Genomic DNA, 13,226 nt, shown 5'->3' with positions numbered 1-13,226 from the left:
TTATCCTGCCCTTGATATGTTCACTACGGCTAATGCTGACTTCAAGTCTCACCTTTGACACTTTTTGTGTTTTAGGTCCGGGGGAGTAAGGGAGAAGTTCTCTATATTTTGGATGCCACCAACCCGCGACACTCGAACTGGCTGCGCTTTGTTCACGAGGCACCGTCTCAGGAGCAGAAGAACCTGGCTGCCATTCAAGTGAGCTTGTTTGCTTCTTGTTTGTCGTGGGCATTGTGAAGAGAACAAACTCATTCAGAACTGTACTCCCTGTTTTAAATTTATTTCCCAATGACCTGCTTCAAATAACAATAACTAACTCATAAAAGCAGAGACATCTCATCTCATGCCTCGCTGTAAATTGACACCAGATCCCTCACTTTACGAGAATTCTTGAGGGAATGAAATACACGGTCTGATATTGTCCTTGGCTGATCTTGCTTTCAAGTACTTTTAATTCATTTGGTGAGTGTTTATTGATAGTTCTTTTTATTTGATGGCTTATTGAGCTCATAGCATAATACTCTGTGTTATTATTTGGGAAAGGCTTCTTGGACACAGTTTGCTTGTGTGTCCGTCCAGCATTACACGTTGAACTTCTTGAGGGTCGTGCATGAGTCAGTGTTCATCAGAAAACAGAATCAGTAGGATCTGTCCATCTCTTTATTTTTAACCTCTCCCTCCAACCCCCCTGTCTCAGAGATAGACCGAGATTTATTTTAAGGAATTGGCGCGTTTGCTTGTGAAGAGCGGCAAGGCCAAAATCTGCGAAGCCAATGCCCCACGCGGAGTCCAGAAGTCACAGGCTGCTATGGAACAAGGAAGAGCTAATGGCTGAGGCCCTGCAGGCTGCTGTGGGCCCAGGGAGGCCCAGTGTCCTCCTTCAAGCAGAAGAGCAAATATTCCAGTTGGAAGACCATCAGGCCTTAGAAATCTCTCAATGGGGGAAGTTCATCCCTCCCTCCCTCTGTTCCTTCCTCTCTCCTCTCCCTTCCCTTTTCTTATTCTCACTCTCTATCCCTCCCTCCTTTCTTCCCGCCAATATTGTTTTACATCCTGGATGTTTTCGACAATGTAGGATTGCCCTCTTGAGATGTGGTCACCATTGCTCTACCACCACTGATCCCCCCAGACTCCTCCACCATGGTCCTTTGTGTCCCCCCACACCCTGTTTTTCTCCCTCCTCCCCCCAATCCCTCTGGATGCTTCTAAGGGTTGCCTTTAAAGCTTTAAAGTTCATCTTCTTCTGCACCCTTGTTTGGTTTCTTTCTTTTTCCATTAAAGATTTTTTTATTTATGTATATAGACCAAAGGTGCAGGGGCTGTGAGATGATTCACCAGAGACAGAGTGAGGAGCAGAACGGGCAGATTGGTGAAGTGCACTGCTGAGGGGGCAGTGGGTGAGACGGGAGAGGTCTGCTGTGCCATGTGGGTCACCTCCCTGGCCAGGGGTCGAACTTGCACTGAAGTGGCTGCGGCCAGATTGCAGTGCTGCGTCCTAACCCGTTGCACCCCCACGGGGGGGCTCTGTTTAGTTTCTCTGTACTCCACATAGAGGGTTACCATGTGGTGTCATCTTTCAATTCTGACCCATCCACACCGTATGTTATAAAAGCCCACCTGTTTACATGTTCATCGTATGCAGAATCACCATCACAGAAACACCCAAAATAATGTTCAAGAAATGATCTGGACCCTTCTGGACCATCTCTCAGATAGCCTGTGTTGGAACAATGTTACAGTTGGGTAGCAACTAAAGAAAAGGTGAAAGAATAAGAGAAGTCACTTTTCTTTAAGTGTTTCGTGTATGCACAATTCGGAAAGTGTCTCCTGTATCTCAGTTATGTTCAAAGCTTGTGTTCAAAAGTTGTGAGAGTGTAAGAATTTGCTGAGGGTTTTGCTGATTTCACTCAATTTGAGTACAAAACCCACAGTGGCAGGAAGGAAAATGCACAGAATTATTATTATTATTATTTAAGATTTATTTTTATTTATTTATGAATATTAGACCTGGGGTGTAGGCCAGAATTGTAAGGTGCAAGAGGATTCACCAGAGACAGAGTGGGGAGCAGAACAGGCAGATCAATGATGTACACTGCTAAGGGGAGCCCTGGGCAGGTCAGGAGAGGCCTGCCATGCCATCTGGGTCAGCTCTGGAGCGGGGATCGAACTCATGCTGAAGTGGCTTTAGCTTCTTAGTGCTGTGCTTTAACCCGTTGCGCCACCAGGGAGGGCCCAGAAAAGTAACCAGAAGACACAGTTATCTAAATATCCGGTTTCCTGATGTTATTCACAAACCAAATTCTTTCAGTACAAATAAGTATTGAATAACCAGTGTGATTGCTGTCTTGTTTTGTATAGATAAATGAGAGAGATGACTTACCAAAGGATCGGGTTGGGATGGAACATAGGCTATTTTGGCAACCAGGTATTTGAACCACTTTCCAGATCCTTCACGATAAGTATCGATCCAACCACAAGTTTACATTTATCTTTCCTTAAATGTGCACACTTTAATATTTTCAAGTGTTTTTATATTTTTTCTTGGTTTCCTAAGGCAACCTCATTTCACAGATTCCTCAGTGTATCTCATAGTTTTCATTTGCAGACTCAGTTTAAAAGTCTCTTTGTAAATGTTGCTGTAGTCAATAATGCCTATAGAACACATGGAATTTACTTTAGGCGAAACCATTGCTTTGCAGAAAAGAATCTACTGAAGGTTGATTCTCCTCATGCTTAAATAATGATTTTACATTTTCCTGATGTCTCTTAGTTTGAGAGATCTTCCTGTTGCTGTTACTTCTTTTCCATCTGTAGCAGCTGTCTTCATTTGCCCAAACTAGCAAGTGGTGTAATTTTGAGTTTTGCCTCGGACTCCCCGGGGTAATTTTCGTTTAAGAGTTCACTTTTCTGGGCATTTTGCTAGTGATGCATCCTGGAGTTCAGGGGACACTGTCAGGCAGTGTTCCTGTCCCTCTGATGGCTCATGTCTTCTCTTTCTAAGTGGCCACACTTACTAACACATACACAGTTCATGTGTCCATTAAGTGCATTATCCTTTCTACTTGATCGACTGTGTCTTTCCTTGAGAGAAAATAAGATTGTACAAGATGGCTCTTGTGCCTTTGGAGGTCCAAGAAATGGGTGGCCAAGAAATGCTTTTGCATAGAAAAAATACACACCATGACTTTTCCAACAACTCAATATTGTTCAGCTTAAGCATCTTGACTTTTCCAATTATTCAATATTATTTAACTTACACGTGAGGGTGAGAATAGATTAAGACTCACGTATTCCAGGCTCATGAAGCTTCATACTTGAATTTCATTGGAATCTCTTGTGTTGAATGTTACCAGGTATCTCACCATGCAGCACAGCATGGGTCTTTGCTAGCTCCCTTGAGGTATGTCTTTTTTGCTTGCACAGTAGCTGGAGTAGCAGACGGCTCAGGGTTCAAAATCACCTCTGAGCTGGGGCAGAGAGCATAATGGTTGGGTCACATGGCTGACAGCAATGTCAGCCTTCTGATTGGTGGGGATGACCTCCTGAGGATTGCATTCCAGAAGCATTGAGTTGGTAAGAGATGATCATAATGTTTCCTGCATAACATTATGAATCACTTGCATTCCAAATTGCATCTGAAATTTGGGGTATTCAGGAAATTTTTTATTTGAGCTGTATGTCCCAGGAGTGGAGTAAATGAGAAACATTTGTGGTTATGTGGCTAGCTTGGTGGAAAACGTCAATACTTGGTCCAATTTTTTTGGACAAGGGATTACGAATTTGAGGTCTGCTTTGGCAGAGGGTTGGAACTTCTTTGTGGAGACTCGATTATATTTCTAGTTTTGCAATTTATTTGATTTTGGAAAATTTGCTTTGGAAATGATGATTTAAGTATCCAAATTATTAAAGAAGGATCTTATAAGCAAATAGTCTTCCCACATGCATACATTTTTGGATAATCAGTTGGATTGTATTTTTCAGACTTCTGAAAAATATTTTCAACAAAACCAGAAAATTCTAAATGTGAAAGATGTGACTTAAAGTGAACCAAAAGAATTCTTTTTTTTTTTTTTAAAGATTTATTTATTTGTGCATACAGTACTGGGGTACAGGCCAGAGGCTCAGGGGCGGTGAGAGGCTTCACCAGAGACAGAGTGGGGAGCAGAACAGGCAGATCGAGGAAGTACACTGCTGAGGGGAGCAGAGGGGGAGGGGGTCAGGAGAGGTCTGCCACGCCATGTGGTCACCTCCGGGGCAGGCGGGAATCGAACTAATGCGGAAGCGGCTTTAGATTCTCAGTGCTGTGCTTTAACCCGCTGCGCCACCAGGGAGGGCCCTAAAGAATTCTTTCTTTCTTTTTTATTTATTTTTTTTATTTGTACATACAGAACTGGGGTACAGGCCAGAGGCTCAGGGGCGGCAAGAGGCTTCACCAGAGACAGAGTTGGGAGCAGAACAGGCAGATCGATGAAGTACACTGCTGACGGGAGCAACGGGCGAGTCAGGAGAGGTCTGCCACGCCATGTGGTCACCTCTGGGTCAGGCGGGAATCGAACTCATGCGGAAGTGGCTTTAGCTTCTCAGGGCTTTAACCCGCTGCGCCACCAGGGAGGCCCTGCAACTTAGTTGTTTTTAAAACACACATAGGACCTTCTTCATTGTGATCAAAACACCAGGATCCACAGTTTCATCAAATAGTGTTGATGCAGATTTCAAATAGCACCATCTAGCACACAAACAGGAAAATAAATGTTATCTCAAAAGATTGATTACTTACCTACAAAATTGTAGTTTCTTCTCATTTTGCTTCTCTATTTCTGTGTCTTCTTGTCAGACCTATGCAAATAGTTTCTACCATGTTTGTTAAAATCTGTTACAAAATAGTAAGGTGATTTTCTTCAATAATATTGTAAAAATCAGTTAAATAACTTGCAAGTTTTGTTTTGGTGGCTTTTCTTACAATAGGGTACATATTTGACTTTCATGGACTTTTCATTCATATTTCATTGAAACTGAAATAAAATTATAAGCAGTTGTTTCTAAATACCCACCCTGACCTGGTTCTTATAGGGAGTAGGGGAATTTTATTACTTATGAAATTGTTATTTAATTGAGGTTGTTTATTGACAGGACACATGAATATGTACAGAAATATTCTAAAGTTATATGAAGTGATGACCTTGAATTATATACATTATAGTACTTAATAATCCTGATGAAGATGATGACTGAGTGAGATCACTATGTCAGTAAATGGCTACATGTATTAACTTAATAACTTAACTCTGCAGATCGATGAAGTACACTGCTGAGGGGAGCAGTGGGCAAGACAGGAGAGGTCTGCCGCGTGATGTGGGTCACCTTTGGGGCTCGGGATTGAGCTCTCACTGAAGCAGATACAGCCAGCTTGCAGTGCTGCGTCCTAACCCGTTGCACCACCAGAAAGGGCCCAATTTGCATACTTTAATGAAAACTCTATGCCTTTACATTATTTACCCCATGTCTTTGTGATCTTTTTGAAGTTCTCAGACTATTGCGATTGAAGACAAGTCCCGTTCTTTATTATTGAAATTAAAGATGAGCTATATTTATATTGCACTTAATGCTTACAAATCCTCCTTAATTTGAAATATTCCCTCTGCCTTCAGAACAGAGCTCCAAGTTATTAATCAGTCTCCCTTAGAGAAAGTGTTTCTTTTCTGTGACTAGACTCAGCTTCCTAGGAGTAGGTGTTCATTTTGTTTTATTCTCCTGTGCCCACGAGGATGGGTTGTGTCTTATGGGAAGATCTGGTCCCTGTGCCACGTCTCTGGCCACGGTCCTGACGTGGCCTCCCTAGCTAGCTGTCACACCGTGACAGTGAGGGAGGCGCTTGTCTGTTTCCTGTGAAATGACGGAAGGCAGCTGCTTTCACCTGAACTCCAGCCTGTGGTTGGTGTGCCATTGGTGCCGGGCTGGCGAGTCTCGGCTCACTGTGAGTGTGCCCGTGTGTGCCCGGGGGCCCACAGGTCAGTCCACTGTGTGTTTTGAGCTCTGAGTTGGAAGACGTCGTGCCAATAGCACCTCATCATTTGTCGGATATCTTTATACAAATATGACCACAGATCATCAGAACCCTGAATTTGGGTCATCTTGTTGCTTAACAACCCAACAGTTCAGTCTGGACTAAGTCGAAAAAAATGGGGTCGTAGAGTAGTAAATCAGAAAGGCAACAAAAGGCTGTCTTTGCTGTGAAGCCACAGGGCTTTTTCTGATGCTATTTAATATAAGTCATCACCACCAACTAGAATTTGAGAAGTAGCGACATTGCATTGAATCATTATAAGGTTTAAGAAGAGATGAAATTAAAATAGAAGAAATTTAAAATTTAAGATGGAATTAAAATAGAAGAAATTTAAAATCTCTTAGTTGCTATAAGTGATAATGAAGTAGCATTTATTATAGATGCATTGAGGAGAACAACATTAAAGCCCCATTTATCAGAGGTGGAAATTTAGGGACTATATACTCATGTGAAAATATATACATATATATACATATTTAACTACATATATACTACGCACCTGAAATTAAGCATAGATACTTGCCAGGCAACAGGTTTTTTGGTGCAAAGAGAGATCCTGACTTTCTTTTTTGCCTTTCAAAAACGGAGTTCCAGAGGCCCTCCTTGGTGGCACAGAGGATTAAAGCGCAGCACTATGAAGCTGTCTGCAGCCACTGCAGCACGAGTTTGATCCCTGGTCAGGGAGCTGACCCACATGGCGCAGCAGACCTCTCCTGTCCCGCTCTGTGCTCCCCTCAGCAGTGTATTTCAGTAGACCTGAGTGTTCTGTTCCCCACTCTGTCTCTGGTGAACCCTTTCACCACCCCTGAACCTCTGGCCTGTACCTTAGTTCTTGTATGCATAAATAAATAAATCTAAAAAAAATGGAGTTCCATTCACTGGTAAGTCTTGTTTTCTTTTTCAAATTATTGGGATTAAAATAGCCAGTAACCAATTGTAAAGTGAAGTCAGTACATTTAATATGAAACTCTAGAATTAGCCACTTTAGATCTTTTTCAGTGGAAGTTGAGTTTTCTAGGGAAATTTCTGTTCAGAGAAAATTGTACTCCATTGAGGGCTTCAATAGATTCTCATAAAAGGCTCCACCACTGCTGAACAATGCAAAGTAGAATGTGTAGCTCTGTATTCCAAAATTGAATTAATGAAATACTCAAAAACAGGTATGAAGTTTCTCTTATAACTGACATATCTTTCAAGCAATGTAACTCACATAGCAAAGTTACCTGGTATTTAGTTAGGTATCTTAAATTCTGAGGATTTTAGAAAACTCCTTGCTTACAAAGCCTTACGGAAAATACTATCTCAGCACCTAGTCTAATTATCATTGTTTGTGCTTTAGTAATTTTCAGAAATTCACACAATTCAAAAGTGGTAGCTGGGGAATGCATAGAGAGAGTGAACTTGTCAGGTTGTAGGCTGCTGTCTGATATTTTATTGCATCACGAAGCATGGGCGCCACATAACAGGAATCCCAAGATTTGCATGTGGCCTTTGTTTGGAGCTTTGTTTAAGAGAAATGTTGAAAGTAATTAAATATATCGTTACCTTGGTTATGTCAAAACCATGAACCATGTCTTTTTATTACACTTAATTAAATGGGTAATCAATTGACTAATGCGTCTATGATGACTTAAGTTGGTACTTAATGATCATTTTGTTTAATTTTGCTCAGTAGGCAGAGATTAAAGCAATCACATTTCCTGGTTTCTTTTCCTGTGGTTAATTGAGTCCTTTGAGATGTGGCTGTGTACACTTTCTACATCTGTCTGTTCTGCTAGTTTCCAGACAGGAAACTCTCTCGTTGAGAGTGAATCCTACCTTCTCCAAGTAATAACGTGCACACCCAACTTGACACTTGAGACTTTCTCTTTTGTGACTTCATTCCATGCCCATTTCTGGAGTTGGGGATGTGGTGTGGTATTTTGTTTTTTTCATTATTGAGCTAAAAAAAGCTTATGATCAGTCATTTGCATGCTTGTACTGACCTTCAGTATTCGTATTCCACATTGCTTCAATTCTTGGTGAAAACACTGATATCCATACAAAAGAGATATACTAATCCCTGGGAATTTTTTGTACCTGCTCTTGAATAGCACGTGCATTTAGTTCTCATGACATCATCTAAAACCCACAGGAGACGCCATGATAATTTTACCTGTGAAGTGTCAACCAGGAGGTAAAAATTAAATGAAACAAACCAAACCTGATTATTCAAGCCAATGAAATGAGCTTTCAGGCTGTGCCACTTTGAGGCAATATAAAAGTTATCAAATTTTTGCATGAGTATCATCTCATTTAATTGTGCCAGATTTCTACAAGCAGTAGTATAATCCCCGTTTGCAGATGAAGTAGTGGAATGGGTGGAAGTGACCAGCTGCTCCACTGAGAAAGCAGTGAGATGTCTATGAGACTGAAATTACAGAAGTGACTTGGGTGACAACATTTGATTTGGGTGTTCAGTGGCTTAGAATATGTTTCCACAAGAGAATATATATCCACAGGCTGTTTGAAAATAGGTAAAATTTAAGGAGGTGTTGGGCCCTCCCTGGTGGCATAGCAGGTTAAAGCACAACACTGAGAAACTAAAGCCACTTCCGCATGAGTTCAATCCCCGGCCCCGGGGGTAACCCACATGGCCCAGCAGACCTCTCCTGACCCGCCCGCTGCTCCCCTCAGCAGTGTGCTTCGTCGATCTGCCTGTTCTGCTCCCCACTCTGTCTCTGGTGAATCCTCTCACCGCCCCTGCACCTCGGGCCTGTACCTCAGTTCTGTGTGCATGAATAAATAAATCTTTAAAAAAAAAAATAAATCTTTTAAAAAAATTTAAGGAGGTGTTTTAAGAACACCAATTTTCCATATACTTTGGTGGTATAAATAAAACACTTATCACTTAACTTCTGATGCAAACATTACACTGACTTACAGCTGCTCTCATTCTGTGTCCATTCTCCCCGTTTGAGATGTCACCCCTATTCTTGCTCTGGAACTGGCCTTTCATCTCTAGTCCTCTTCTGAGGGATGCTTACATCCTCACATACACACTCCCCTTTCCTTTGAAAAACTTCCCATCCAAGGCATACTCCCTCCTGCCATGGCCCCAGCCAGACTTCCTCTCTATCCTGATTGTGTGCTGTGTCCTCATTTCCTCCTCTCCAGCATTTTCCTCCACCTGCAGTATGCACTTCTGCGTCTCTCCACCTGAGCTTCCCCAGGTGTCGCTCCAGGCTTTCACCTGTCTTCTCAGCAATGGGGGGGGTCAACATTCCGTCCACCTAGAAACATACTCTTCATTACCCTTCTCTCAGGTACTTCCCCTCCTAGCCATTCTTTTTCTACCACTTAGCCACTTATTCTCTTTTACCCAACTATTAAGCAGGTAACTTCCTTCTGTTTGATCCCCCTACCCCTTACTCCCCCCACATGAACACTTTCCCTTTGCTGGGGTCCTCCAAATCTGAGCTAAATCATCTCCTACCAGCAAGCCCTGCTGCCCTGTAGACTCCATCAGCTCTTTCCTTTCTGTGCCTCAGAGACTTTGTGTTCCTCTCTATCCTCATGCTCATCAAGCCTTTTGTTTTTGAAAGGTTTATTTATTCATGCATACAAGAACTGGGGTATCATCCAGAGGTGCAGGAGGTGATAGGATTCACTAGAGACATAGGGGGGAGCAGGACAGGTAGATTGACTGAAATCCACTGCTGAGGGGAGCAGCAGGGAGACAGGAGAGGTCTGCTGCACCATGTGGGTCAGCTCCTTGGCTGGGGATCGAACTGGTGCTGCAGTGGCTGCAGAGGCTGCAGATAGCTTCATAATGCTGTGCTTCAACCCTTTGCACCACCAGGGAGGGCCCTCAATTTTTTATTGAGGTAACATTGCTTTACAGCACTGTGTATGATGTGCTGAACAACACAGGCAGGTTCACTGGCAGTGTGTTGGCGACCAGAAGATAAAATGGTTCAGATGATGGGGGTCCGTTTGGTAGGAGCTGTGTTTGGAGCTGTGACTGGTTCTGAATGTTGAGAATCCTGAGCTTGGCTGGGGATGAGGTGAACCAGCCTGTGCCGTCTAGACTGGAGTTAGAATGAGCTTCTGGACGTGTGTATTGAGGGTGACCAGCTGTTTGGTTCTCTCAGGAATCTGCGGTATAAGCACCAAGCCCCATGTCCTTGGAAGCCCCTCAGGCTAGCAAGGCATTTAGGTACAGTTGATAGAGTGCTTGGTCTCCCAGCCAGGGGCACATCAGCCAGTTGGAGGTGAGCAGAGTGTAGAATCCCTGGCAGAACATTCCAGATTCTGCAGAGGCAGGCGGTAGGGTGGAATCTCATTGTACTGAGATTCGGCCAAATGAAATTTAGTCAAAAACAGCACTGTTGAAGCAACCTGCAAGGCCAGCCAGGCACAGGGCTGAGATCCTTTGCCCGAGATCCCCGCAGAGGGGTCCAGAGTCTGGAGCTCTCGGTGGCGTTTTCAGGCTTCCGATGATCTTGCTACACCATTTACAGCAAAGCGAGCAGGGGCTGGCCGGGCGTGGGGACCCGGTCCGGAAGGCTGAAAGGCGAATCCTTACTCTCTGGGCTGTGTGGCATTCTCTCACGGTCTCTTCCTCTTGTGGCCACTCTTTTGCTCTCTGCCCCAGGGGCCACCGGATTAAAGCCGGAGTAATCTTCACTTACTCTACACAGCCTCATTTATGGGATAGATTTTGAAAATTTTTGAAAGGAATGAATACGTTTAACCACCGGCTTTCAAAAGTTTCATTATGATGGTGGTAGTAATAATAGCGTCATCTACTTGCTGTTTTACATTCCCACCTGTCATCCTTCCAAGGGGCCTATGAATAGGCACAATGATCTCCTCCATTTGATACAGGAGGAAACTGGTGGTTTGCGAGATGAAGCTGTTTGTGCAGTTTTACATCTGATGAACCATAAAAAGTCTTTGAGCCCTCGGCAGCCCAGAGCTCATGCTTCCTGGCCAGGCGGACTGCCTCCTGGTGTTAGGGAACCAGGCTTGTTCATTGTTCTGTTCTCCTACAACGTAATACATAACCTAGGGAATTTTCTAATGTATCGACTCATAAATAGTCTCATGTATAGACGAGCAGAAGATGATGCAAAATACCGATAATCCCACCCCAACACACACACTTAGAAACAAATGTGACTAGTGTCTCTATGGATAACTTTAGCTTTTGGAGTAGTGACTAAATATCTATGTAGTCTACATATATGAAAAGCCTTTTATATAGAGGTTTTTTTTCCTCTAAAATGACATTCACTATTTCTATAAATATTAGATAAAAGAGTTTATTTAATAAATGTTTTAAATCCGGTTAGATAATTAATTATCCGGTAGATAATTAATCCCCCCCCCCCAATTTATACTGTTCAACATTTAGGCTCTTCAAGGTTTTTGGTGTTACAACCATCTTAAAGGAGAAATAATTTGCCAAAAATGGCATGCCAATGAAATTAAGTGAAATAACTAAACAAATGTGAACTATTCAGATGTTGTAAAATGCAGGCAATGAGGAACCATCACAACACTCTGTGCTGTACCCCTGTCAGGAAATAGGGCCACCAGCGCCTAAAGGTATTTGCTCTGATTGAGACCTTGATGGTGAGCAGGTTTTTAGCTCAAGGTGTTCAGCAGAATCACCTGCAGCAAGTGCCAGCATCAACCAGATGGATAAACATAAGTCCGGTAGCGTAAACAGGGTTAGTCTCAAAATAGGTGAATCTCCATAAAATTGAAATACAAGGAGTGATTATGTTATGGAGAAACTGTTCAAGGGAATAAGTGCAACCTCACAACCAGAAACGCGCATTTCAGGATTCTGTATTAAAACAGTTGCCCAAAGCCAGAGTAGAGGATCAGAGAGAGGGTAATGACAAATGGGGTCTGATTCTTCCAGGTAATAACTCAGTGGTTTTCTGTTTGCTCATTTCTAGCACACAGACAGAAAATACATCCTTCGGCCTATAATGCTGCCGTTACTTTCCTTACACTGGCTGTGATGTGTTTTCTAAGAAAGATACTTTGCTGGTCAATATGTTCAAAGTTTATTGCTCATCTGTATTTGGTCTTCATCCACAGTCCCTGGCTCATGGCTTCCCAAGCCTGAGAATTTCCACAGTGCTCTCTTATTATCTTAGTGATGATTACTTTTGGGAAACACCTGAGGGTGGGGCTGGTTGCCAGGGAAACCAGCGAGCAGGGAGGGCGGGACTTCGAGTCCTCCCCTTGATTTCCAGGAGGAGAGAGGAGCGCGTGGCTGAGTCCAATGTTGGTGGTCATTGAGCTCATGAGTTGTGCCTGTGTAACTGATGCTCCATAAAACCCCATCAGGTGAGGCTCAGATAGCTGCAAGACTGGGGTCTGCATGGTGGTTTGGGGAGAGCCCTCTTCTGGAGAGGTGTGCAATTCCATGCCTTTCCTCTTCCCTTGGCTCTATGCTTCTCTCTGTCTGGCCGACTCCTGTCCTTGGTAACTTGGTCGTCTGGTAAGTAGACAGATTCTCTGAGCCTCTCTAGCAGATGAACTGGAGCTGGTTGGCCACCAGCCCAGGTGGTAACCTTGGCTTAGACTGTCACCCAAAGTCTGAGGATGGGCTAGTGGGGACCCCAAATCAGTAGCCGTTGGCCAGCACACTGACACCTGAGGGGGGCAGAGTTTTGAGGGTAGGGGCTGACCCCTTTCCCCATGGAATCGGCTGTGTCTGGGCAGAAGTGAGCTGGTCCTGCTGATGTCTCAGAAACCCCACTGCTTTTAGATGTTGGAAGCCTGCTCGCTGGTATGTGATGATCTTTTATCACAGGGCCTAGGAGCTAGGAGCAGGCAGGCTGTGCCTTAGGGGTACAGTAGAGGTTAATGCTACCATGTTTGCAAATGAAGTTATTATCTGCCCTGAGGACGATGAAGGCCCTCACAAAATTGATGATTAATGTGCTAGAAAGACGTTCAGTGAACTTCCTTGGATATTGATCAGATAAGCACTGAGATTTATGACCGTGTTCTGCGGTGTTCATTAGGTGAAGCCGAGGTGGCCTGGGCTAGCTGCCTTAGCAAGTGCTTTCCAAAGCCTGCAGAGTGCAGCTTCTCAGTTAATTTAAGAGGAGACCTCTCTTTCCCTGAGTCTGTGGCTCTTTTGTTTGTTGGTTGG

The 13,226-nt window shown here is 43.5% G+C and overlaps 1 protein-coding gene across 1 annotated transcript in view; it reads left to right on the top strand.

Annotated features, from left to right (window-relative positions):
* The window catches only part of PRDM5 (PR domain containing 5), a 136,339-nt gene that overhangs the window by 26,629 nt on the left and 96,484 nt on the right, over positions 1 to 13,226 (top strand). The window contains exon 2 of the mRNA XM_004686487.1: positions 76 to 198. Coding sequence (XP_004686544.1) covers positions 76 to 198 — 123 coding nt within the window. The remainder of the gene's footprint in view (positions 1 to 75; positions 199 to 13,226) is intronic.

Source organism: Condylura cristata, unplaced genomic scaffold (genome assembly GCF_000260355.1).
Source record: "Condylura cristata isolate star-nosed mole 26May11 unplaced genomic scaffold, ConCri1.0 scaffold00021, whole genome shotgun sequence".
NCBI lineage: Eukaryota > Metazoa > Chordata > Mammalia > Eulipotyphla > Talpidae > Condylura > Condylura cristata.
Note: the sequence above shows the minus strand (reverse complement) of the source record. Positions and strands in the feature narration are given on the sequence as shown.